This window comes from Salvelinus alpinus, chromosome 25 (assembly GCF_045679555.1).
Source record: "Salvelinus alpinus chromosome 25, SLU_Salpinus.1, whole genome shotgun sequence".
Taxonomy (NCBI): domain Eukaryota; kingdom Metazoa; phylum Chordata; class Actinopteri; order Salmoniformes; family Salmonidae; genus Salvelinus; species Salvelinus alpinus.
The window spans coordinates 8,569,254-8,596,564 of NC_092110.1; the positions used below are offsets into that span (position 1 = coordinate 8,569,254).

At 43.8% G+C, this 27,311-nt stretch overlaps 1 protein-coding gene across 3 annotated transcripts in view; it reads left to right on the forward strand.

Moving 5' to 3' along the window:
• The window catches only part of mgaa (MAX dimerization protein MGA a), a 42,198-nt gene that overhangs the window by 10,649 nt on the left and 4,238 nt on the right, over window positions 1–27,311 (forward strand). The window contains exons 2-25 of one of the 3 annotated variants that reach the window (XM_071365522.1): window positions 1,740–3,862; window positions 3,947–5,810; window positions 6,808–6,895; window positions 6,974–7,084; window positions 7,294–7,419; window positions 7,565–7,678; window positions 9,358–10,106; window positions 10,314–10,590; window positions 10,823–10,974; window positions 11,083–11,197; window positions 11,900–12,459; window positions 16,075–16,375; window positions 17,188–17,337; window positions 17,696–17,995; window positions 21,751–22,721; window positions 22,912–23,031; window positions 24,064–24,175; window positions 24,361–24,740; window positions 24,846–24,935; window positions 25,053–25,178; window positions 26,244–26,355; window positions 26,434–26,802; window positions 26,946–27,113; window positions 27,204–27,287. In XM_071365522.1, coding sequence (XP_071221623.1) covers window positions 1,812–3,862; window positions 3,947–5,810; window positions 6,808–6,895; window positions 6,974–7,084; window positions 7,294–7,419; window positions 7,565–7,678; window positions 9,358–10,106; window positions 10,314–10,590; window positions 10,823–10,974; window positions 11,083–11,197; window positions 11,900–12,459; window positions 16,075–16,375; window positions 17,188–17,337; window positions 17,696–17,995; window positions 21,751–22,721; window positions 22,912–23,031; window positions 24,064–24,175; window positions 24,361–24,740; window positions 24,846–24,935; window positions 25,053–25,178; window positions 26,244–26,355; window positions 26,434–26,802; window positions 26,946–27,113; window positions 27,204–27,287 — 9,490 coding nt within the window. In that variant the 5' untranslated portion in view covers window positions 1,740–1,811. The remainder of the gene's footprint in view (window positions 1–1,739; window positions 3,863–3,946; window positions 5,811–6,807; window positions 6,896–6,973; window positions 7,085–7,293; window positions 7,420–7,564; window positions 7,679–9,357; window positions 10,107–10,313; window positions 10,591–10,822; window positions 10,975–11,082; window positions 11,198–11,899; window positions 12,460–16,074; window positions 16,376–17,187; window positions 17,338–17,695; window positions 17,996–21,750; window positions 22,722–22,911; window positions 23,032–24,063; window positions 24,176–24,360; window positions 24,741–24,845; window positions 24,936–25,052; window positions 25,179–26,243; window positions 26,356–26,433; window positions 26,803–26,945; window positions 27,114–27,203; window positions 27,288–27,311) is intronic. The other 2 variants (XM_071365523.1, XM_071365524.1) reach the window with 2 other exon arrangements.

Genomic DNA, 27,311 nt, shown 5'->3' on the forward strand with positions numbered 1-27,311 from the left:
CTTTTTTGGCAGCGATTACAGCCTCAAGTCTTCTTGGGTATGACGCTACAAGCTTGGCACACCTGTATTTGGTGAGTTTCTCCCATTCTTCTCTGCAGATCCTCTCAAGCTCTGTCAGGTTGGATGGGGAGCATTGCTGCACAGTTATTTTAAGGTCTCTTCAGAAATGTTCGATTGGGTTCAAGTCCAGGCTCTGGCTGGGCCACTCAAGGTCATTGAGACTTGTCCCGAAGCCACTCCTGCATTGTCTTGGTTGTGTGCTTATGGTCATGTCCTGTTGGAAGGTGAACCTTCGCCCCAGTCTGAGGTCCTGAACTCTGGAGCAGGTTTTCATCAAGGATCTCTGTGCTTTGCTCCGTTCATCTTTGCCTTGATCCTGACTAGTCTCCCAGTCCCTGCCACTGAAAAATATCCACACAGCATGATGCTGCCACCACCATGTTTCACCGTAGGTATGGTGCCAGGTTTCCTCCAGATGTGACGCTTGGCATTCAGACCAAAGAGTTCAATCTTGGTTTCATCAGACCAGAGAATCTTGTTTTAGGTGCCTTTTGGCAAACTCCAGGTGGGCTGTGCCTTTTTACTGAGGAGTGGCTTCCGTCTGGCCACTCTACCATAAAGGCCTGATTGGTGGTGCAGAGATGGTTGTCCTTCTGGAAGGTTCTCTCATCTCCACAGAGGAACTCTAGAGCTCTGTCAGAGTGACCATCGTGTTCTTCGTTACCTCCCTGACCAAGGCCCTTCTCCCATGACTACTCAGTTTGGCCGGGTGGCCAGCTTTAGAAAGAGTCTTGGTGGTTCAGAACTTCTTCCATTTAAGAATGATGGAGGCCACTGTGTTCTTGGGGACCTTCAATGCTGCAGAAATGTTTTTGGTACCCTTCCCCAGATCTGTGCTTGGACACAGTCCTGTCTCAGAGCTCTACGGACAATTCCTTTAACCTCATGGCTTGGTTTTTGCTCTGACATGCACTGTTAACTGTGGGACCTTTTTATATAGACAGATGTGCGTGCCTTTCCGAATTATGTCCAATAATTTAATTTACCAAAGATGGACTCCAATCAAGTTGTAGAAACATCTCAAGGATGATCAATGGAAACAGGATGCACCTGAGCTCAATTATGAGGCTCATTGCAAAGGGTTAGAATACTTATGTAAATGTTTTGTTTTTATTTTTAATATATTAGCAAAAATTTCTAAACCTGTTTTTGGGGTATTGTGTGTAGATTGCTGAGGATTTAAATTTTATTCAATCCATTTTAGAATAAGGTTGTAACATAACATAATGTGAAAAAAGTAAAGGGGTCTGAATACTTTCTGAAGGCACTGTACATCTTCCTTTCTGCCCTGGGGAATGTTATAGTTCCTCTCAAAGCTTAAAGGGATACTTTGGGATTTTGGCAATGAACCCGTTTATCAGGTGGACTCATAGATACCATTTTTATGTCTCTGCCTGCATTATGAAGGAAGTTTGAGGTAGTTTTGCCAGCCAGCTCTAACTAGCATTAGCATAAGGACTGGACTTCTATGATAACAGCTAGCATGCCAGAATACTCTAGAGATCTGTCAATATAAGGTAGCAGTATGAGGTGATTTGGCTAGCTAGAGAATTGGTAAAAGCCTGGTAACTCATTTGCTAATTTGTTTCCTCTTTTAAATTTAATGTGGATTGGCCTTTTGATGTCAGATATTCATGATTATATCTTTATCATGCTAAATCGCTTTATTTTTGTTTTAGGATGCAGAATGAAGATATGGACAAACAGATGTAAGAGGGCGTCCTGCCCTCGAAAAAGACCGTGACAAGTTCATGGCTGCCAACAAGAAGAAGAAAATAATGGTTCTTAATGAGGAGGGGGCAGCTGCGCCCATGGCACTGCACTCGATTGCCTCTCCCCCTGACCTAGTTGGTGCCCTAAAAACAGGGCAGGCAAGTCCAATTGTAGCCAATGAGGAAGCAAATATTGCAGCAACATCCACTCCAGGCTCTGCAATGGGTGTTGCTCTTACATTCAACTCCACTGTCATTTCTAATAACCAACCAGAGAATTTACCACCAGAGAGCACCCGCAGAGGTATCAAGGTGATGTTGGACAGCAACAACATGTGGAATGAGTTCTTCAGATGCAAAACCGAGATGATACTAACCAAACAAGGCCGGAGAATGTTCCCTTATTGCCGCTTTCGCATCTCTGGTTTGGATCCCTTCCAGAAGTACACTCTGCTCATGGATATCAACCCAATGGACAACAAACGTTACAAGTGGACTGGGCAAAACTGGCAAATGAGTGGAAAGGCAGAAGCCCATATGCTGAGACGGATCTTCATCCACCCAGACTCTCCATCTTCTGGTCACCAATGGATGCAGAACCCAGTTTCATTCTACAAGCTTAAGCTCACTGACAACACCATGGACCAGGAGGGTAATGTCATTTTGCACCCAATGCACCGGTACTTACCGCACCTCCATGTGGTCTCAGCTGAAATGGCTATGGAGGATATTCAGCTCAATGGGCATGACGTAATAACCTTCACCTTTCCCCAGACTGAGTTCTTTGCTGTAACAGCCTACCAGAACTTACGCATGTCTCAGTTTAAAGCAGACTTCAACCCTTTTGCAAGTGGACCCTCTTGGGCTCTAAAGCTGAAAACGAGTACCTCCAATGATTCGAAGAAGAATGAAACCAGCTCTCCCAATGAACTCAAGCCTGTGAAAGGATTGAATGGCCTGAAATCTTTGATGGCGGCAAAACACAGCTCTAAAGACACTTCAGCAGTAGATAAAGTACTCCCCAGCGCGGATGCTCAAAATGTTACACCTACAGGCAGTGAAACCAGATCTCCCAGTGAGCTCAAGCCTGTGAAAGGCCTCAGTGGCCTGAAGGCTTTGATGGCAAAACGCAACTCTAAAGACACTTCAGCAGTAGATCAAGGACTCCTCAATCCAAATGCTCAAAATGTCACCCTTACATTTGGTGACAAATCTGAAGTCAACAGTCATCGACCCAGCTCCATGCTGAAATCAAGTCCCTCCAATGAGATGAAGAAAGACCCCAGCAAATCTCCCAATGAGCTCAAGTCTGCGAAAAGCCTGAATAATCTTAAGTCTTTGATGGGGAAACGCACTTCTAAAGATACTTCTGCAGCAGGTCAAGGACTTTTCACTTCCGATACTCAAAATGTTATGCTTGCAGAAAGTGACAAGTCCGGGGTCAAAATAAGTCCCTCAAATGAGTCGAAAAAAGACCACACCAGATCTAACAATGAACTCAAGTCTGTGAAAAGCCTGAATAACCTGAAGTCTTTGATGGCAAAACACAACTCTAAAGACACGTCCCCACTAGATCAAAGAGTCCTCAGCGCAGATACTCAAAATGTTTCACTTGCTGACAGTGGCAAGTCCTGGGTCAACGCTATTGGGCCCAGCTCTTGCACTCCAAAGTTGATATCAAGTCCCTCCAATGAGTTGAAAAAAGTAGAAACCACATCTCAGAAGGAATTCAACCCTCTTAGAAGTAATCTGAGGTCTTTGATGGCAAAGCGCAACTTTAAAGACACTTCAGCGGTAGATCAAGGACTCCAAAATGTTACACTTGGAGAATCTGACAAGTCAAGTGTTAATGATCATGCACCCAGCTCTTGCAAGAAATCAAGTCCCTCCAAGATGAAGAACGATGAAACCATATCTCCCAAGGTGCGCAAGCCTGTGAAAAATACCCGAAAGTCTTTGCGCGGAAAACGCAACTTCCCGAAGACTTCAGTAGCAGATCAAGTACTCGCTAGCTCCGATGCTCAAACTGCTACAGTTGCAGACAGTGAAAAGTCAGTCTGCAAGAAAGAGTCCACTGATCAAAGTTCCTGGTAAGTTCTCAAGTTCAGTAAGCTGCATGTTAGCTCTTTACTTTAAAATGCACTTCTAATCTTTTGCATTTATCTTTTGAACAGTACAATAGGTCCTCCCCAAAGTAACTTCACTGAGCTGATTCGGGAGTGTCATCTGAAAATAAGAAGGTGCAATGTGGAGATAACCAATACAGCTTGCAATGTTGAGCAAACAGACACTAAGGGCATGGTTGCCAAAAACAAAGTTGTGGAAGTAGCTGTGAATTACAATTTTTCCCAGATTCCTGACGTGTTGTCGAAAACTATTACAAATGTGGGAACCCAGGATAATGGGAATACGATTGACAGTGAAAAGGACCACCTCAGTTCATCTCAGTCCCAGGAACCTGTGAAGACCAATGACCATTCAGCAGATGAAGTAGAAAGCAGTCGAAAGGCTTCCCAAAGCTCAGTGAGCTCTGAAGCAAAAAGGACAGGTTCTGATCAACAACAGCAGGGGAAGGCTAAACCACACAAACGACCTGAACCTGTGCCTTTGCCCCTGCTTGCACTCTACCTTCAACAGTTGAAGTCAAAATCCAGACCTTTTAGGACCAAACCAAAATCTCCTTTGTCTTCTACTTCATCCCCATCTTCTGCTGTTCTAACTACTGACCCTACTGGCCCAGTCACTGACCCTACTGGTCCAGCAATGGTCCCCACTGGATATGCTGTTGTTCCAGCCAGTGATTCTGTAGTTCGAGCCACTGACCCCACTGGGCAAACCACAGACTATGCTGGTGTACCCACCAATATTTCAGTCCCAAACACAGATTTTTTGGACTCATTGTTACCAGAACCTGACCCAGTATCACTTACTACTGATCAGTCGTTACTTGTCGCTGAACCTACCTTATCCATTACACTATCATCCCCCACTCCACCCCTCATGTCGCCATTCCCTGACCTATTGTTACCAGCCTCCGACTCATTAATACCAGCCCCTGCCTTGTCATCCCCAGCCCGAGAACTGCCATCCCCTGTACCTGTCACATTGAACCTAGCGGCTGATCTATCATCACTTACCTCTGACCATCCCTCAAATGCCCCTGTGCTGTCATCAACAGCTAGTGTTGCCACTTTGAAACCTGAGTGTACCCCATCGTTACTATCCCCTGGCCCTTCACTAGGTGGCTTTGAGCCATCATCACCTGCATCATTACCAGATCTTGAACCCCCTTTACCTTCCCCTGTTCAATTGAAACTGGTCCCAGCCCCATCCTTACCTGTACCTGCCTCGTCATTCCCAGTCCTTGAACAATTACCGGCCCCGAACCTTTTTGTACTCTCCTCTGAACTTTCATCACATGCATCACTGTTAGCACTACCTGCCCCTGATCCTTTTTTAACAACACCCTTTATCCCATTGTTGCCTTCCGCTCACCTTAACCCATTACCCTTTGAGGCAGCCTCATTTTCATCTAACTCTCACCCTGGCTCACTTGGTCTGGACCCTGGCTTATCCTCACCTCCCCTGGACCCCGCCTCATCATTTCAAGTCAATTATGAACCATTAACACGCCCTTCTACACCGTCTCCACTCCCATTCCAGTTATCTCCTTTTTCATCGTTAGGTCCCGACCCATTGTCACCAACCCCTTCGCTTGCCGACCTCACTCACTTTTTCTCCATCTCTGATGAACTTGAGATGACTGAAGACTTTCCAAGCAGTGAGGCGGCTCCTGTCCCATGTCCTCATGTCCCAACTTTAATTACCCCTAGTGTACCAGTTGGTTCTACTCTACCAGTTGGTTCTAGTCAGCCAACCCAGAGCATTAAACCCCAGAGATCTAAGAAGAGATCTAGGACAGGAGTGAAATCTGCCAAGGGTGATCCACTCCCAGTGATTGGTGGACCCACAGATGTCACCATGCAGCCCAACCTGGAGGAAGTTGAGGAGCAGCTGTTTGTCTCTTTCACTTCCAAGGTAACGCATAGATTGTTAAATGTATTTCCATCTGTCAGTATTTTTGGTAACACTTTACTTGCAATCACAACACCTTTATGAAACTGTTTACAACCCCTTTGAATGTTACAGGTCATTCATAACAACCTTCGTACCACAATTATACACAAGTGTTACCCTAAGAACACATGTTTTTGGTTTATCTTGGCAGAGAACAAGATGTAAGCCTAACATGACAATTACAATTGGTGCTCTTGGCCAGAACTTGATCCAGGCCAGGTACACTCTTTACACCAGATTCACCTTCTCCCGGATATTGCCAAAGAATAGTTCATAGTTAAATTAGATAATTCCAAGGGCTGTTTACTCAGTGGCATCCTTCCAAATTGAGAGATCACTAGAGAAGATGCACACTAACTGTTGACCCTTTGCTATTCCAAACCTGTTATGTGAAAGGTGTTATGAATGCCTTATGTATACCCCCTTCAAGTAAAGTGTTACCGCTATTTTATGTTGTGCCACCTGTGTTTCCTCGATTCTTGTTTAAGAGGCAAGTAGATCTTTAACAAGGATATCCTTGCTTTGGTTATATTTGTTATAAAGTGAATAAAGGAACGTTTTTTTATTTGTTTTCAACAGTCCACACTTAAAAAAAAAATGCAATACAGTACAATATAATACAGCATACAATTTAATACAGCATATTATAAGCTGTGCAATAAGACATAAGGGCTTATACATGCTCATAACAAGTAACAAAGCATTCACTATATCCATTGGTTTCAAGTAGTTTCACATGTTTAAGTATTTGCACACACTGTATATAGATGTTTCTGTTGTGTTATTGACTACGGTTGTCTTTCCCATGTGTAACTCTGTGTTGTTTTTTGTCGCACTGCTTGGCTTTATCTTGTCCAGGTCGCAGTTGTAAATGAGAACTTGATCTCAACTGGCCTACCTGGTTAAATAAAGGTGAAATAAAAATGAACTAAAAAAAGTAAAGTGTTATAAATTACAGGAAGCACTTGAAGTCCACCTAGGGGAGCCTGCATTTCATGAGACGACAACCGCACAACCGGAGAAAACCCCTGAGGCGAAAGAGAATGGTACAGAAAACAACAATTTGATCCATCATGTTCCCAAGCTGCTGTTGTGTGACATCTATTAAACTATGTGTCTTTCAGTCGGAGGACCTGAAACCACAGAGGAAAGAATAGCTGCTTTCGAGAAGGTTCTTTTGGACGATTTGAAGGTTATGAAGCATCGGCAAGTCATTCATCCTGTGCTGCAAGAAGGTAACACCAAAATAAATGGCAGGGAATGACAGAGTATTTACTATTTATTTTCGACAACTTACTTGCACACTAGCGTGGGTAATGTCCCACTTAGCTTTTCATGACAGTGTTCCCCTCATCTTTAATCCTACTCATGATGGTAGAATGCTTTTTTATGATGCATAGTCTACGCTTGACGATCGCTTATCTGTCATCTGTCTTCCTTGAAGTTGGACTGAAGATGAGTTTACTGGATCCCACTCTGGTCATCGACCTGCAATACTTAGGTGTCCGTCTACCTCTACCGCCACCCATGCTATGTCCAGGACCAAGCACTGCAGGATTGGCATCTCCAAGTTAGTAGTCGTTTTGTTATTAGAGTTTCTGTTTTGGCCAAATGGTTGAGAGTATTTGTTCAGTAACCCGTTTAGGGTTTTATGAGGTGAAGTTAATACATATTAAAAGGAGACATTGTTAATTGTTATACTTTTTTTTCTTCAGGTGGTTCAGTTCCCTTTGTTTCCAGGACGGGCAAGACAACAGACTTCACCCAAATCAAAGGCTGGAGAGATAAGATTGTCCCTTCAGACTCCTCAGCATCCTCCAAGCCTGACGGTATGATATTTACATAAGAATCCTTATTTTCTGATTTTAATTAGCTACTCCTTTGTCGGAAATATTGCATGGTGCTTTAATGGTGACAAAACAAGAAGAGGGGGTACAGTTGAGACGGTTTATTCTTGACGTTTTAGCTCTGACCGGAGAATGTGAGCGGAGTTGAGCGGCTCCATGTCCTTTCTTACTGCTCTGCTAAAAACCGCTCCACACTCACAGAAAAAAAACCAAATTTGCTCCCATTCATTAACATCACAATTTAACCAACACCCATCTATTTTTGTGACTACGTGGAACTACCAATTTGGTTTTTAACTATTGAAACCAAACCATATGGATTTGAATGAAAAGTATTTGAATAAACATGAAAAGGTGAATGTAAGAAGCTAACATTATTTTCAAATAGGCTACATGTCATATTAAACTGCATGTAAGCACTCTAAATCGGTCTGGAGCCAGACAGGGACCCTAAGCAGGAATGTAAATGAATTATTAAGGCTATGTTATTACAGTTATTTCAAGACTATAACCTACAAAGAAATACATTGTGAAGCATTTGCGAGTGTGACACAATAGGCTGGTATGGACATAAAGTGCTCAGCATTTAAACAACATTTCGTTGTATTAAATCATTATAGTCTATAAATTGCGCATATAGACTGTGACTTACTTAGAATTAAATACAAATTAAATGAAAAATGTCTTATTAGTGCCTTTGGAATTCATTTTTAGAAACACAAGTTTGACCAGTCTGTGGATTCAGGCTCATGTGATGGTGCCTGGAGAGCCGTCTAGCAGCGGAGAATATCCTCTCCACACTTGCAGAGCCACTGGGGATGCTAAACACCCTTTTGGCCAGGCTGGGCAGAGATGCAGAGTTTTATTTTTTTATTTTTCTATAGGTTTGCATGAAGGTTTTTAGGCAAAATAACCCAATCAAAACCGATAGCTCCTTGAACGTGGAAATATGCCAGGCCTGTTGGGCCAAAATCAATTATGGCCTATTGTATAGATAATCAAATGAACGAAACGTTTAAGAGATCTGATTTTAGTTTATAATGACTTTGCTACAATGACACACTTAGTTATCTACCCACCTCGTTCCTTTCTTTTAGCATGTGCACGTAGTAAGTACACCATCATACTTTTGGGATAAGTGTCTATTCCGATTCAATAATTCTTTATATGTGGATGTTTGATGTAGCCAGCGTGTAACAACTTCCATATTCCGTGCGTAGAACAATGACATCCGGTCTGTAACCTAACAGTTTAGCAGGTGACATCCAATCCTTACAATTAAGTGGATACTCCCTCTCTTGCTCCTCATCTTTGTAAGTCACCTTGATTTAGTACCTGTGTATTTTATCAGTTTCTTTCTGAAAATATTTTGCCAACTCCATGATGGTAGCTAAAGCAGGGGGCTTTTAGCAGCACACAAGTAGCCTACAAATGCATGCTGGGGCGGGTATGCTCGAGCTTGTGAAGTGAGCGCCACTGGAGTGAAATTGGAGTGGGCGAGAAGGCCGACGCTCCAGCCTTTGGGAATCTCGCTCCACGCTCCAGTCAAATTGGGCACGCTCCGTTTCTCGCTCCATTCATGTACTTTGGCTCTGATGTCTTGAGAAAGGTCTTAAATTAACCCGTGTCTGCAATAACCCATCTTCTTGTTTTTACTATAGTATGTAGCCCAATAGGCTTTAAAGATGGCCCAAGTTCAGATGTGGTCCCGAAGAACCTGTCGGCCTTCTGCAGTGACATGTTGGATGAGTATCTGGCTAACGAAGGCAAACTCATCGACGAGCGGGCTGCCAGTTTCACCCAGACCACCGTCGTCACCCCTGTGACCTACCAGCTGCCCACCAAGAGCACCAGCTACGTCCGAACCCTGGATAGTGTGCTGAAGAAACAGGCACCGGCACCTTCTACCACCTTTGTCCCCCCATCTAAAAAAAACAGACTGCCCCTCGCATCCAAAGGACCTAAAAAATCTGAGAAATCTGAAAAAAGGCAACAAAAACAACGCTCAAAGCAGAGCAGAACTAAACCAACTTCTGCGCCAACAGCATTACAAATTGCGCCACCGCCATTGATGGATCACGCAGCCCCGGCCATCACCCACAACGACACAATTAAAACTGTGAAAAGGACTAAGAGGAAGCCGAGGGTCAAGACTCCTCCACCAGTCCAAGACTCTGTTGTGTCGAGGCCAGAGGTAGAAGAACCACCTCCCTCTGACCTGGCTCCTGTGGAGGGCGACTCAGAGCCAGAGTCTGCTGCTGCTGAGACCAGGGTTGTTGTTCCTGGGTTGACCAAGGCCTTGCTCAGACAGAGGGATCTGGAGGACGGGGTTGTCTGGGAGGGCAAGCATCGGACCTGTATCACAGAGGACAGGGCAACGGTCGCCCTCACCTCGCTCTTCACTTCAACGGTAAGATCAGTTATACCCATACACCATTACATCTGCTCTTTGACTCATTTGTTGGGGTCTGACATGATGGAGCATAGACATTGTGGAGTACATTAATAGCTTCGATCTTATTTTGTGAGTGTTTAAACCAGCTCTACAATGGTATCCCTGAGAAATGAGCCATACTATCACTAATTGTCTGCATTTACTTTCCTCTTTTCTCTTCAGGGCTTTGTTTGTGAGAATCCTACAGCTCCCATTAAGATTGTAAAGCGCAGTGCTCCTCCCTGCCTCAATGCGTTCTGCCGGCTGGGCTGTGTGTGTGCCAGCCTGGCACAGGACCGTCGTATTACCCACTGTGGAAAGATTGAGTGTATATTTGGCTGCAGCTGCCTCAGGCAGAAAGTGGTTGTGCTCAAAAACTTAAAAGGACCAGATTCCAGTGCGTCAGAAGAGGGCCCGTCCAAGAAGAGCAAGAAGAGAAAGCGGATGAGGATGGCATATAGTGAGTGTCCTCTAGTTTGAAAAACTACCGAGTTATGAAGCGCTATGACTGGTTCAAATAAATAAAGTTTAAATAGAAAAATTAATAAATCCATACAAAAACAACTTTTCTATACTACATTAGATGAAATTCTTTGATGCACATGTCGCAAAGTGTGTCCATCCTAATGTCGCAATTAAATTACATATTTTGTATTAATTTCTGCTCATATACCGAATTATTTTCTAACCAGCTCTGAGAGAGGCTGAGACAGTATCAGAACCAGCTCGGCGTGTGAGAACTTTGTGGAAGCAGACCGATGGAGAGATGGACCCGGAGCCCCTCCTCGCCCCAACACCAGTCTATCTTCCATGGCTTCCATTACAGGAAGCGTCTTCAGCAGTGGTGCGTCGTAGAAGGGTGTCTATCCATAAGTGTTAGATATACCACTGTAAAAGTGGTATGTATATTCTTACCCCCCTGCCTTTTCTAAAGGTGTATTTTTTTTTGCAGGTGAGAGAGGAGGATGGTACCATGACATGTGCCAGAGTGCGTGCGATTCAAAGCAAGAGCACAAACCGACCTGAGGACATTGACAACCACTGCAAACCAATAGACTCCGCACCAGGTAAGTTCAATGAATCAAATTTGTCGTCATTTTCTTAATCCCGAACATCTGTCTGCGATTTATATCTATCAGTCAATAAACCACATCAATAATTAGTTGCATCCGGGGCCTCCCGGGTGGCGCAGTGGTCTAGAGCACTGCATCGCAGTGCTATGCTGCGCCACCAGAGTCTGGGTTCGCGCCCAGGCTCTGTCGCAGCCGGCCGCGACCGGGAGGTCCGTGGGGCGACGCACAATTGGCTTAGCGTCGTCCGGGTTAGGGAGGGTTTGGCCGGTAGGGATATCCTTGTCTCATCGCGCTCCAGCGACTCCTGTGGCGGGCCGGGCGCAGTGCGCGCTAACTGAGGGGGGCGGGTGCACGGTGTTTCCTCCGACACATTGGTGCGGCTGGCTTCCGGGTTGGAGGCGCGCTGTGTTAAGAAGCAGTGCGGCTTGGTTGGGTTGTGCTTCGGAGGACGCATGACTTTCGACCTTCGTCTCTCCCGAGCCCGTACGGGAGTTGTAGCGATGAGACAAGATAGTAATTACTAGCGATTGGATACCACGAAAAATTGGGGAGAAAAGGGGATAAAAAAAAAAAAAAAAAAAAATAATAATAATAATAAAAAAAAAAATAATAATAATAATAATTAGTTGCATCCAACAATCATAGCCTGCTCTGAAATGCATTTCTAATGGCTGTTGACTTTGTGTCTTGATGTAGTGAGCCCTTCCAGGAAGTCAGAGAAGTCCCACGGTCCCCAGTACACGGAGCCCTCCAAGCGTCTGGAGATCATGTCTGAGTGTAAGTGGAGAAGCCTGGCGGACAGGAACTTGGTGCTGAGGATTGTTTGTGAGCACATGGCCCAGGACCACCTCACTAACCCCTTCTGGGTCAAAGGTTACCTCATCAAACCCATGTCTCAGACCCTGAGGAACAACGGCGAGAGCTGCTCTGTCCACTACAAGGTACATATCTCTCAGGTCTCGCGACCGGATGGAGTGGAGGAGGCGAACAGTGAGGAGGAATGGATGAGAGAGGAAGATGAAGAAACGATGGAGGAAGAGGAGGGGAAGATGGAGGCGCTGAGAGGGGAAGATAAGGAGGTGGAGGAAGGACAATGCGTGGAGGAGAAGCAAAGAGAGCAGGAGAACAACAAGGCTGTGGGGAAGAAAAGGGGTCTGAAATGGAAGGGCCTGCCTTTCTTAATAGGAATTTCTCCTGCTGGCCTCCTTACTGCCAACCTAAAGCAGAAAGAAATCTCAGACAAGGAACTTGTCACGGTAAGCATTATAAATACCTAGAGTTCCCCCCCAAAACACATCTGATGATCAGTTAATTTTCCTCATTTATTGATGTGGAACAACACCCTATTCCCTATGTAGTGCATAGGGTGCTGGTCAGAATTAGTGCACTACAGTGCCTTCAGAAAGTATTCCTACACCTTGACTTATTCCACATTTTGTTGTGTTATAGCCTGAATTCAAAATGAATTAAAAAATTTAAAAAATCCCTCCCGTCTACACACAATCCCCCATAATGAAAAAGTGAAAACATGTTTTTAGAAATTGTAGCAAATTTATTGAAAATCAAATGCATATCTCATTTACGTTAATATTCACACCCCTGAGTCAATTTGTAGAAGTGCCTTTGTCAGCGATTACAGCTGTGAGTCTTTCTGGGTAAGTCCCTAATAGCTTTCCACACCTGGATTGTACGATATTTGCCCATTTTTATTATTTTCAAAAATCTTCAAGCTCTGTCAAATGGGTTGTTGATGATTGCTAGACAACCATTTCCAGGTATTTCGATAGATTTTCAATTAGATTTAAGGCAAAACTGTAAGTCGGCCACTCAGGAACATTCACTGTCTTCTTGGTAAGCAGCTGGCCATGTGTTTTAGGTTTTGTCCTGCTGAGAGGTGAATTAATCTCCCAGTGTCTGGTGGAAAGCAGACAGAACCAGGTTTTCCTCAAGGATTTTGCCTGGGCTTAGCTCCATTTCGTTTCTTTTTTTAACCTGAAAAACTCCCCAGGTCCTTAACTTCTTTCGGCTGAAATCCCGTTAACGGGATCGATTTGACAACAGCCAGTGAAAGTGCAGGGCGCCAAATTCAAACAACAGAAATCTCATAATTAAAATTCCTCAAACAAACAAGTATTATACACCATTTTAAAGATAAACTTGTTGTTAATCCCACCACAGTGTCCGATTTCAAAAAGGCTTTACGACGAAAGCACACCATCTGATTATGTTCGGTCAGTACCTAGTCACAGAAAAACACAGCCATTTTCCAGCCAAAGAGAGGAGTCACAAAAAGCAGAAATAGAGATCAAATTAATCACTAACCTTTGATCTTCATCAGATGGCACTCATAGGACTTCATGTTACACAATACAGGTATGTTTTGTTTGATAAAGTTCACATTTATATCCAAAAATCTCAGTTTACGTTGGCGCGTTATGTTCAGTAATGTTTTACCTCCAAAACATCCGGTGATTTTGCAGAGAGCCACATCAATTTACAGGAATACTCATCATAAATGTTGATGAAAATACAAGTGTTATGCATGGAATTAAAGATATACTTCTCCTTAATGCAACCGCTGTGTCAGATTTCAAAAATGCTTTATGGCAAAAGCACACCATGCAATAATCTGAGTACAGCGCTCAGGCATCAAAACAAGCCATACAGGTACCCGCCATGTTGTGGAGTCAACAAAAGTCAGAAATAGCATTATAAATATTCACTTACCTTTGATGATCTTCATCGGAATGCACTCCCAGGAATCCCAGTTCCACAATAAATGTTTGTTTTGTTCGATAAAGTTAATCTTTATGTCCAAATACCTCCTTTTTGTTTGCGCGTTTAGTTCACCAATCGAAATTCACAAGGCACGGGCAAGTCCAGATGAAAGTCCAGAGGAAAAGTCAAAACAGTTCCATTACAGTTCGTAGAAACATGTCAAACAATATATAGAATCAATCTTTAGAATGTTTTTATCACAAATCTTCAATAATGTTTCAACCGGACAATTCCTTTGTCTTTAGAAATGAAAAGGAACAGAGCTCGCTCTCACGTAGAAATGAAAAGGAACAGAGCTCGCTCTCACGGCCGCGCGCCTGACTTAGCTCATGGCCTTCTGCCAGACCCCTTAGTCAAACAGCTCTTATTCGCTCCCCCTTCACAGTGGAAGCCTGAAACAAGGGTCTAAAGACTGTTGACATCTAGTGGAAGCCTTAGGAAGTGCAATCGGACCAAATTTACACTGTTTCTTGGATAGGCAAAGACCTACAAACCTCAGATTTCCCACTTCCCGGTTGGATTTTTTTCTCAGGTCTTTGCCTGCCATATGAGTTCTGTTATACTCACAGACATCATTCAAACAGTTTTAGAAACATCAGAGTGTTTTCTATCCAAATCTACTAATAATATGCATATCTTAGCTTCTGGGCCTGAGTAGCAGGCAGTTTACTCTGGGCACGCTTTTCATCCGAACGTGAAAATAGCGCCCCCAGCCATAAGAAGTTAACGATTACAAGCATACTCATAACATGATGTAGACACCACTATGCTTGAAAATATGGAGAGTGTTACTCAGTAACGTGTTGTATGTTTGGTGGCAAATTCTGTAACACTTTGCATTCAGGACAAAAAGTTAATTGTTCAGCCACATTTTTTGCAGTATTACTTTAGTGCCTTTTTGCTGTATAGGCTTCCTTCTTTTCACTCTGTCAATTAGGTTAGTATTCACTGCCATTCAACTCTAACTGTTTTAAAGTCACCATTGGCCCCCATCTACCAATAGGTGCCCTTCTTCGGGAAGCATTGGAAAACCTTCCTGGTCTTTGTGGTTGAATCTGTGTTTGAAATCCACTGCTTGACTGAGGGACCTTACAGATCATTTTATTTCAGCTTTTCATTATTTATTATACTGAACAAAAATATAAACGCAACATACAACAACTTCAATGAAATAAATGAATCTATGGATTTCACACGACTGGGGAAATGGGTTGGCCTGGGAGGGCATAGGCCCACCCACTTGGGAGCCAGGTTCACCCACTGGGAAGCCAGGCCCAGCCAATCAGAATGAGTTTTCCCCCACAAAAGGGCTTTATTAGACAGAAATACTTCTCTGCATCCCCCTCAGACGATCCCGCAGGTGAAGAAGCCGGATGTGGAGGTCCTGGGCTGACGTTGTTACACGTGGTCTGCAGTTGTGAGGCTGGTTGGATGTATTGCCAAATTCTCTAAAGGGACGGAGGCGGCTTATGGTAGAGAAATGAACATTAAATTCTCTGGCACCAGCTCTGGTGGACATTCATGCAGTCAGCATACCAATTGCACGCTCCCTCAAAACTTGAGACACCTTTGGCATTGTGTTTTGTGACACAACTGCACATTTTAGAGTGGTCTTTCATTGTCCCCAGCACAAGGTGCACCTCTGTAATGATCATGCTGTTTAAGCAGCTTCTTGATATGCCACACATGTCAGGTGGATGGATTATTTTGGCAAAGGAGAAATGCTCACTAACAGGGATGTAAACAAATCTGTGCACAAACTTTGAGCAGATTTTTAGGCTTGTGGAACATTTCTGGGATCTTTTATTTCAGCTCATGGAACATGGGTCCAACACTTTACATGTTGCGATTTATATTTCTCCCACATTTTGACATAATGGGTTATTGTGTGTAGGCCAGTGGGGAAAAAATCTACATTTAATCAATTTTAAATTCAGGCTGTAACACAACAAAATGTGTAAAAAGTCAAAGGGTGTGAATACTTTCTGAAGGCACTGTAGGGAATAGGCTGCCATATGGGACTCACTATATCTAGCTCTGAGGAGAATACACATGGTCCATTGCTACTCTCACTTTCCCCTGTGTATCTGTAGGTGAATGGCAGGTCCTACCCCCATGCCAAGCTACAACTGGGCATGATGGGAGCCATGCACCCAGCCAACCGACTTGCTGCTTACCTCACGGGCAAGTTACGGAGGCCTACCTGTCCAGAGCCGTCTATGGCGTCCTCCGTTTCATCACAACACGCCCCCTCAGAAACCGCTGAAGATGCAAGGTCCTCCACGGGACAACCGGCCCAGTTGACAGCCACTCCTACCCCCAGTCTTACCATGGTTACCACCACCACCAGTGTTCCCTCTGTCCCTGCAGTTTCTGCAGGCCCCAAGTCCATTGGTGAGAACTACTTTTTGTTGTTAAGCGTACCTGGAAAAATGGTGCTATTTAAGCATTAAGGTGTGAAGAGGTGTGATATAATTAAGCAATAAGACCCGAGGGGTGTGGTATATGGCCAAAATACCCCGTTAAGGGTTGTTCTTAGCATGACGCAACGCAGAGTGCCTGGACACAGCCCTTGGCCGTTGTATGTTGGCATTATACCACATACCACCGAGGTGCCTTATTGCAATTATAAACAGGTTACCCATCTAATTAGGGCAGTAAAAATACAGATTTTGTCATACCCATGGTATACGGCTGAAAGCCGTGGTATATCAGACTGTATACCACGGGTATGACAAAACATTTATTTTTACTGCTCTAATTACGAACAGGTATCCACCATACCTTTGTAGTGTATATTGGCCAAATACCAGACCTCCTCAGGCCTTATTGCTTAGATATACCACGGCTAAGGGCTGTTCTTAGGCACGACACAAAGCAGTGGAATATTGGCCATATTCCATAAACCCCAGAGGTGCCTTTTTGCTTTTATAAACCAGTTACCAACAGAGATCAGTAAACAAGTATTTTTTGCATTATACATTGTCTGATAAACACATCTGGAATGTTGTTTCAGCCAATCGGCATCCATCCTGTATAGAACATTTTAATAGTTCAATTACTTGTTTTTTAGTCTGATGCAGAAAGCTGTTTTCCCTCAGAGCAATTTAATATTGTTTGTCCATAGCAGTATCCGATTCGTGACAGATTCACACACGTACACAAGCGTGGGATACTGAACCTCTACCTCCATTTCTGCTCCACAGTGACTAATCTGCCCTCAGCGGGAAAGGTCTTCACACAGTTTGTGGTCAACCAAATCAGCTCCTCACAGCAGAGGCTGCTCCTCACTAGTGATCCTCCACAGTCGTTGAGCAATATTCAGCAGCTTTCCTCTCTGGTAGAGGTAGCCTCAGGTAGCTCTTATGCCAGTTCCTCCACTGGTACACCCAGTCATGCCACCATTATTAGAAAGCCCCTCTAATCTATTTGTGCTGCTATCTTGACTCCCCAGCCTTGCACAGGCTAACCGTTGGTCCCATTGCCTGCCACTTTCATATTGTCTTGTTTGTGGTCGTGACACATACGCATAGTGCTAGCATAGCTCTGTTTATAACCTTCATCCTTCTTGCGCATATCCCAAGCCCTTCCCATCTCATCCTGGGTTGCTCTGATGTGGTGATTGTTCTGTGCGGTGCGTGGTTGTTTGTGGTGTGTCTTCTTATCCATGCTGTTTTCCATCGTTGTTGAGAAACAGAATGCTTTGTTTTTTAGGTGATGTGTCTCTTCCAAAGACCTCCCCAAGCAGTGGAGTGGTTACTAGTCCCCCCGTGCTGGTGCTCCCTGACCCAGGGACCAGTAACTCTGTCAAAATGGCGTGTCCTCCTACCTCCCAGACTCCGACACCTCTCATCCCCCTGACCCCTCTCGCAGCAGGGAGGAGGATGGTTCTGCAGCCGGTGCGGAGTGCCTCAGGGACCACCCTATACCGGAACCCCAACGGACAGCTAATCCAGCTGGTTCCCCTCAGCCAGCTGCAGGCCCTCAACCCCAACCTTGTCATGCGCAACAAGGGTGAGTGTCTGACCATTGATGATATTAATGCCAAGACACTGCTGCTCTGTCACATGCAAGACTGAGTATGTTAACCCCTTAGTCTCGTGGGAATTGGTCTATATGGATAGGGTTAAATCATGTTTCTTGCAGAAGAAATATGGAAATGCATAACCATGGTTGCAGCCCCGTCTTTTATATATTGCATTTATAAATTGCTATCTGCGGCAGGTGGGTATAATTTGAAAGCTTGTTTTATTGTCAACATGACTGGCTAAATGATCAAATACGATCTTGCGGTGTTAAGCTTTCACAGGGAAATTCAGAGAAGCATATCTTAATTTTGGTGCGCATAGAATGGAGTCGAGTGCATTCCGATGTGTGGTCCGTGACAAATTTTCTTAAAAATATAACAGACAGGCCCATTCTGTTCAGGACAACCCAGGGTATAATGTAATTTTGTAACTGTACATCAAACATAGTGATCATAAACCAGGGTTCATCAACTAGGTTTGGCCTCGGGCCCGATTTTCTACGAGCTAATAGTCAGTGGTCCATAACATGCAGTTGAAGTCGGAAGTTTACATACACTTTAGCCAAATACATTTAAACTCAGTTTTTCACAATTCCTGACATTTAATCCTAGTAAGAATTCCCTGTCTTAGGTCAGTTAGGATCACCACTTTATTTTAAGAATGTAAAATGTCAGAATAATAGTAGAGAATTATTTCTTTCAGCTTTTATTTCTTTCATCACATTCCCAGTGGGTCAGAAGTTTACATACACTCAGTTAGTATTTGGTAGCATTGCCTTTAAATTGTTTAACTTGGGTCAAACGTTTCGGGTAGCGTTCCACAATCTTCCCACAATAAGTTGGGTGAATTTTGGCCCATTCGTCCTGACAGAGCTGGTGTAACTGAGTCAGGTTTGTAGGCCTCTTGCTCGCACACGCTTTTTCAGTTCTGCCCACAAATTTTCTATGGGATTGAGGTCAGGGCTTTGGATGGCCACTCCAATACCTTGACTTTGTTGTCCTTAAGCCATTTTGCCACAACTTTGGAAGTATGCTTGGGGTCATTGTCCATTTGGAAAACCCATTTGCGACCAAGCTTTAACTTCCTGACTGATGTTGCTTCAATATATCCACAATTTTCCTCCCTCATGATGCCATCTATTTTGTGAAGTGCACCAGTCCCTCCTGCAGCAAAGCACCCCCACAACATGATGCTGCCACCCCCGTGCTTCACGGTTGGGATGGTGTTCTTTGGCTTGCAAGAGTCCCCCTTTTTCCTCCAAACATAACGATGGTCATTATGGCCAAACAGTTCTATTTTTGTTCCATCAGATCAGAGGACATTTCTCCAAAAAGTACGATCTTTGTCCCCATGTGCAGTTGCAAACCCTAGTCTGGCTTTTTTATGGCGGTTTTGGAGCAGTGGCTTCTTCCTTGCTGAATGGCCTTTCAGGTTATGTCGATATAGGACTTGTTTTACTGTGGATATAGATACTTTTGTACCTGTTTCCTCCAGCATCTTCACAATGTCCTTTGCTGTTGTTCTGGGATTGATTTGAACTTTTCGCACCAAAGTACGTTCATCTCTAGGAGACAGAATGTGTCTCCTTCCTGAGTGGTATGACGGTTGCGTGGTCCCATGGTGTTTATACTTGCGTACTATTGTTTGTACAGATGAACGTGTTACCTTCAGGCGTTTGGAAATTGCTCCCAAGGATGAACCAGACTTGTGGAGGTCTACAATTTTATTTCTGAGGTCTTGGCTGATTTCTTTTGATTTTCCCATGATGTCAAGCAGAGAGGCACTGAGTTTGAAGGTAGGCCTTGAAATACATCCACAGGTACACCTCCAATTGACTCAAATGATGTCAATAACTCTATCAGAAGCTTCTAAAGCCATGACATAATTTTCTGGAATTTTCCAAGCTGTTTAAAGGCACAGTCAACTTAGTGTATGTAAACTTCTGACCCACTGGAATTGTAACAGTGAATTCTAAGTGAAAGAATCTGTAAAAGGTTGTTGGAAAAATGACTTGTGTCATGCACAACGTAGATGTCCTAACCGACTTGCCAGAACTATAGTTTGTTCACAAGAAATTTGTGGAGTGGTTGAAAAATGAGTTTTAATGACTCCAACCTAAATGTATGTACACTTCCGACTTCAACTGTAATTAGTATATAATAATAGCACAATTAATTGGCCTACACTACAAATTCAACAACATTTTTAACACATCTGATTAGTACATAATAAATTCAGTGACAATAACATAATCATTGTGATCTGATCACGCTCATAAAATTCAGGTATTATTTTGTCTATTTCTCTGTGCGTTGATTGGTGGGGAAAAACAGGTCTACTGTACTTAGTTTAACGTCAACATTCGTTCAGAACGATTAGCTTGATAGCGAGGGGGAAATGCAACTTTTCCCATTGAGTAAGTAACTTAGTGGCCTATATGACTATATTTAGTAAATAGTAACATTATTGTGAGTGCTTATCCAGGGATATTTAGGTCTCAAGCTGAAAGAAGCAGGCTATCCCTATACAGACAGTCAGACACAAACATCGCCTTTTTTTCTATAAATGTCTGTTTTATGTAGGATGTTACGTTTTTGGCCAGTTGCAATTGTAAGTAGGCCTAATAAAAAATATCCCACTTCTATTAGGCCATATATTGTTTTTATTGTGAAAGATGCTGTTAAGTCTCATAGCCGATCTCAGCCAGTTAAGTTATTTTATATAGGCCTAGGTTCAGAAGAAATATACTACAATTAAGCCCTCTTGTTGTTTTTAAAGTCAAATTAAAATGAAGATTATTGTTTAAATGAATTCCTTGACTGTTGTAGGTTTTCTCCATCTGTTGCTGTGCAACACTTGCATAACAAGTTAGCCATATTCTCAGCACCAGGCGCTGTTCACCTATTGTTTGCGCTGCTGTTGCGGCTTTACGTTTCAGCACCACAAAATGGTCCGCTGCCGGCTTTATTAGTTGACTGTCTCCTGCATTCTCTCTCTTCATGAATGAAGTAAACATTTTACTTTTGCATTATTTAGTTAGGGTAACTTCCTTCTTGGGACATCGCATTTGGGATTTTTTTTGATTTTTTTATGAAGAAATGTTGGGGCTGTGGGGGGCCAAATACTATTGCTGATAGGCCAGGTTTGGACGCGGGCTGCCAGTTGGGGTACCCTGTTATTAACGATGACACTGTATATTACATTCGTTTAATGAATGGAAATGTGAAGTGCACATTTAGACTGTTTGTCTTGCTTGTATAACATCAAAGCGGTATTTATTATAATCCTCAATGTCTCATCTTTCAAAAATTGTGTCCTCTTAATGTACAGCATTTCCCAGACTCAGACAATTTTTTTTTTTTTTTAAGTTGCCCAATTAGCGGGAGGCATGGGGGCATCTTCTTGTCGCTCGCGGTGCTAAAGTTCAGATTTGGCTGTCAGTCAAAACCCACACAGAGCTGTTAAAGAGGAGACCCTGAGCTCTGACGTTATGTATAGCATGTTAATGTACACCCACTTCGTTACAATTTGGGCGCTTATCAGTGTAAAGGGTTAATTAATAACCATTTTATGGAACAATGATTTGAACATTTTAGACGGATCAGGGAGTTCTATAGTAGTCTATGTATAATGTGAAGTTATTATCTCCACTGAATGAGTGCTGTGTGAATACATATATTTTTTTGTGTGTATTATAATGATTGGAAAGTTGCAGAACTTTTTCTCCTTTTTTCTTTTCAGGGGGTTTGATCAGCTTAACCACACCTGCGTGCTTGGCCTCGGGATCGACAGCCACCCTTAACAGCTCCCCCTCCACCTCTCTCACCACATTGCAAAACACCATCCCCCTGCTCCCTTTCACTGTCCCAAAGACTCCAGGCAGCCCCACCGTCCCTAAAACCACGCCTCCCGAAGTCACTTCCTCCATACCAGGCTCCAAGTCTTTCAACATCAGTAACGTTAATCTCTCACCCACTGAGACAAATAGCGGGACGTACACTTTGAAGATTGTTCCTCAGACGGGTAACAAGGAGCCCATCATCATCAAGTGTCCCAAGGTGCCAGCCCAGCCAGCCCAGGGCTCCTCCAAGGTCATGCCTATAGTAGGGGGCTTTACTGTGCTGCAGCCTTCACCGAAAACCACAGTAATTACTGTCAAATTCCCCACGAAGACTGTTATGGAAACAGGTGTCAAAGCTGCCACCACCACCACAGTGGACTCCAATGTAGACTGTAAGGTCACACCTGAGCTGTATAGTTGGATGCTGCCTTGCCAGAAAAGCACAAAACCCCCTGTAAGCCACAAGTTTAAATTTATTAAAGCTGACACTATCTCCACAACGGACTCCAATACAGATCCTAAGATCCAGCCTGAGGTGGGACGAGTGCCCCCCAAAATCCTCAGACCCCCGATAACCCCGGTTCCAAAGACAGATGCAACCTCGACACCTATCTCGTCAGCGGACTCCAATGTAGACCCCAAGCTCCTTCCTAGGATGACTTGTGTCAATCAACCCTACCAGACCTGGACAGGACGACCGAAGATGAAGAGGAGGAGGAGGAGGAAGGAGGTTGAGGTTGTGGATCTGGTGGAAGATGAGGACGACTCTGACGACACGGACGAGGGGACGGATGAGGAGACGGACAACTCATCTGACGAGACGGATTCTGTTAATTCCTGTGTTAATAAAGAGGATCTCATCGTCATCAGTGTAAGAACTCTTTAAGCTTTATACAAGACACGTCTCTTTTCATATTCCGTCACCTAAACAGTAGAGTAGTCTGTCTCCTTTCTTGGTTTGTCTTATTTGTGTGGGTAGGCCCGGGCTAATTTAGATGTAAACAGTCTGTAGTTTGCAGTTTGCACCCCGTGATAGCGCTTCTTTCTGTTGTGTCCTGTAGAAGCACAAACACAACGTGCTGGAGAGGCATCGGCGCTCCGAGCTCCAGGGACGCTTCCAGCAGCTGAGAGAAACACTGGAACTTGACGAGAAAGCTGCTAAAATTAAAATCCTCAACGACGTAAGCACCAATAAGTCAATAAAATTGAATTAAAGGCTGCATCCCAAATGGCACCATATTCCCTATATAGTGCACTACCTTTTACTAGTGATTGGGGGGGATTGATACAGTTGCATACCGCAATGTTATTTTGGACGATATTATACTGAACAAAGCTATAAATGCAACAATTTCAACCATTTTACTGAGTTAGCGTTCATATAAGAAAATTAGTCAGTTGAAATAAATGCATTAGGTCCTAATCTATGGATTTCACATGACTGGGCAGGGGAGCAGCCATGGGTGGGCCTAGGAGAGCATAGCTCCACCGACTTGGGATGATAATGCTGTTTAATCAGCTTCTTGATATGCCACACCTGTTAGGTGGATGAATTATCGTGGGGAAGGAGAAATGCTCACTAACAGGGATGTGAACATATTAGTGCACAACATTTGAGAGAAATAAGCTTTTTGTGCGTATGGAAGATTTCTGGGATCTTTTTTTCAGCTCATGAAACATGGGACCAGTATATATCGATACTTTGACCCCAAGTATCGATTTGTAGGGTTACCTGGCGGTAGTCGGCTGTACCGTTATTTTTCATCCTATAGCTTGTTCTCCATCTTATTTTTAAAAAGTGAGCGAACATGTTTTCAGTGCTTTTATTTCCATGACTGATCAAAGCTAATTTCAGATGGCTCTCTCTTGTCTCTGCAGCAGACATATAGTGAACAATATGTTTGGCACATCAAATCATAATAAAATCCAAGTATCAAATTGCAATACATATAGTATAGTTAGAATCACAATACATATAGTATCAGCACCTAAGTACTATGATAATATCATAACGTGAGGTCCCTAGCAATTACCAGCTATACTTTTGACCAGAGCCCTAGGGCACTATATATGGAATAGGTTGCGATTTGGGACTCATAAAAGGTATTATTTGTGTATTTTGTTATTGTGGCAAATCAGAGCGGCGCTCTAGTTTTGTTTCGTTGAAGCAACCATACTCAATAGATAACAAGTTAACTCTGTTATTTAACCAGGCCAAGGAGGAGATCCAGGTCTTGACAAAGAAAAGCACCAACGTGGAGAAGCTGAGGAGTTCACTGACCCTGGAGAGAGCAGTTCACGTCAAGAAGATGTCCCAGTTAACTGGTAATAATGGGCATTACATTTGACCTCTCCATTTCCTCTTATGTACTTCTTCTCTCCTCCTGTAACATGTCAACATTCTGTATTATGTGGGTTTGCGACAACTAATGTAAAAAAAGGTCTTTGTAGATGAATGCATTTGACTGACTGATTTGGTTGTACATTCAACCGACGTGTTTCCTCCACAGGAGAGTCTGAGGAACAGATACTGACGAACATCAAGCACATCGGTTCCCAGCAGAAGATCGAGAAGCTGCACGTCAACTGGAAGAAAGAAGGGAAAGTCTCCTCTGCTCTCTCGTCTTCCTCAGTTGTCTCCACCTGCGGTGAGTCTGGGCAGAGACCAAGGCCTGGTCCCCTCTCAAAGAGGACCACAGAAGAGGCTCAGGGGGGTAAGCGCATGGGAGGAGTGACAACAGAAACGGAGGAGGACAGGGATGATGTGGTGGACCTTCTGGAGGACACGGAGGACGAGAAAACCGACAACTCCTCGGATGAGACCGAGGATTCTGACGTTGACGACGACAAAAACTACAACGCTAAAGGGCACGTCATTAATACCATCAGTGTAAGAAATAATTGATTATTCGGTTTCTGTTGATTAAATCTCTTCTCTTGAGAATTGTGGTTTTTACCGTTTTTTTTCTCTCGTTACGACTCATCTGTCTTTCAGGATGTGGAGGAAAGCTTGCTAGAGGAGGAGCCTGTAGACATTGAGAGTGTGGAGGACAATGCAATGAATAACACCACTCCACAATTGAAGGTAAAACGCACTAAAGAGGTGGAACGACCTTTTATTCCTTCCTTCAAAATGGTTATTCTGTGATTTCAGTGTCCATGGTTGTAATTTGCAGTGTTTTTGGTTCAATGTTACCATTAGCACTGGGACTTGCACAACAAATATGAGAGACAGCGCTGTGCTGAGTTTCGGAAGAGCTTTAAAGCCCTGATAGAGACTTTGGACCTTGGCAACCCGGCACCTACTAATGTTTTCATCCTTGGGCAGGTAAGACTAAGGATGCATCCCAAATGGCGCCCTGTTCCCTATGAAGTGCACTACTTTTGACCAGGGCCCATAGGACCCATAACACCTCAGAGCTTGCCTACGCTCTCCAGAGAACTCTTGTATCACGTGATTTACCATGCCATACGGTACATTTCAATAGGTGGTGGTAGGCATCCACATTACATGGATGCCATTACATTACTCCCAAGTGGCACAGCGGTCTAAGGCACTACATCTCAGTGGTAGAGGCGTCACTCCGGACTGGTTCGATCCCGGGCTGTATCACAACCGGACGTGATTTGGAGTCCCATAGGGCGGCGCACAATTGGCCCAGCGTCGTCCGGGTTAGGGGAGGGTTTAGCCCGTGTAGGCCGTCATTGTAAACAAGAATTTGTTCTTAACTGACTTGCCTAGTTAAATAAAGGCTAAATAAAGGGTAAATAAACATGGTACAACTTTAATCAAACTTATACGTCCTCCAGCGATTTTTGTTTTTCTTTCTTAACTTTTTAAAACTTTTACTGTTGAAAAAACATATCACAGGTATAGATACAGTAAAGAACACTCACTAAAGGGTAAAAAAAAAAATGCTTTGCGCCAAATGATATATTTTTGGGGGACACAACTGCAAACTTCAAGGAGTTGATCTGATGGGGATTGGTGATGTCATCGGCCTCCCTCCTTGCTTGAGGAACAGTAGAGGAGCAATAAAGAACAAACGAGGAAAAGCTCACCCCCTCTTCTGCCATGTCATGATCATACCTGGACCACTTATTAAGATGTGCCTTTTGTTAAGTAAATTAGGTGATCAATGAGCTGAAAAGGAGACTGGAGTGAGACTTTAAATATGGATTGTTGGGAGTGTTAAGTAAAATAAGCTATGGCCATTTCAATCTTCCTTGAGGATTTCGTTTCGGAAATGATTGTCATATTCAGGGAAGTTAGCAGACTAATTAATTGATGCTGCCTTGTGACATACACTACCTCCCAGAACTGCATCGAGTTTTATTCAGTAAATAACCTCTTCACTAAATGATACCAAGTATTGTCTCTGTTATTTGACAGGCCCGAAAACAAGTCATTGACCTGAGAGACAAATGTGAACGCCTGGAAAAACTGAAGAGTGCGCTGACCGAAGAACGAGCTGCTTATATCAAGAAAATCTCCCAGAAATCTGGTAATGGGCCTTACATTTGACTATCCTCTCCTCTCCAGTCTCTCCCTCCGGTAACACTGGCCTGTTGTCTCTCTACAGGAAAGACGGAGGAGCTCATCCTCAGGAAGCTTCAGGACATCTCTACCAAACAGAAGAACATGGACGTGATGTTCAAAGGGAAGCGGAGAGGGGCGTCCTCAGCCCCCTCGTCATCAGTCCTACCCAATAAAGCCATCTCACCCAACAGCACTCAACAGCCTAAGCCAAAATCCCTGGCTCCCGGTCTCAAGTTAAAGGTGGTACCCACCCCTGTCCCACGCTCTATACCCCCACAGCCTGCACCCCAACAACCCAAGACACGTCCCATCATCTCCCCACCCTCCAGGAAACCCCCCCCAACGTGTCGTTCTCCGGGTGAAAGGACAAGACCTAACATCCTGTCTTGCAGGAAACCACAACCTCCCCTAGGTAAGTCACCTCTCCCTCTGACCCTGTTACTGTCTAGCTGCACCAAATGGGCCAGGCTGACTGCAGATCTAGAGACTGAACTTCCATGTGAAGAAATAAAGCACTGTCAATCATTTTGATTAGTTTTTCTGCCTCCCCAACAGATTCCCCACCTGTTCATGCTGGGTTTCTCCCTCCTCAAATGCTGTCTATAGTGGGTGGAGTGATACCATCTCAGCAGGGGATCACTAAGAGCCCAATGCAGCCTGCCAGTTCTCTGCTGCCGGTAGGACGCGTCACTGGAATCGAAATGCAACAGTCTCTAATACCAGGTATGCGTTCAGTGACTCAGTGTACTCCAAGTTTCATACCACTTTTTTTGTTGATTTGATTCTGATTCTTCTTAAATTTCTTTTTTTTAGGTGTCGCTTCAGTTACCATCTGTATCCCCTCAATGTCACAACCCATTTCTCTCACTCCACCTCGTAATATCCTCAACAGGGGAGGTAACTTCCGACACGTTTTTACCG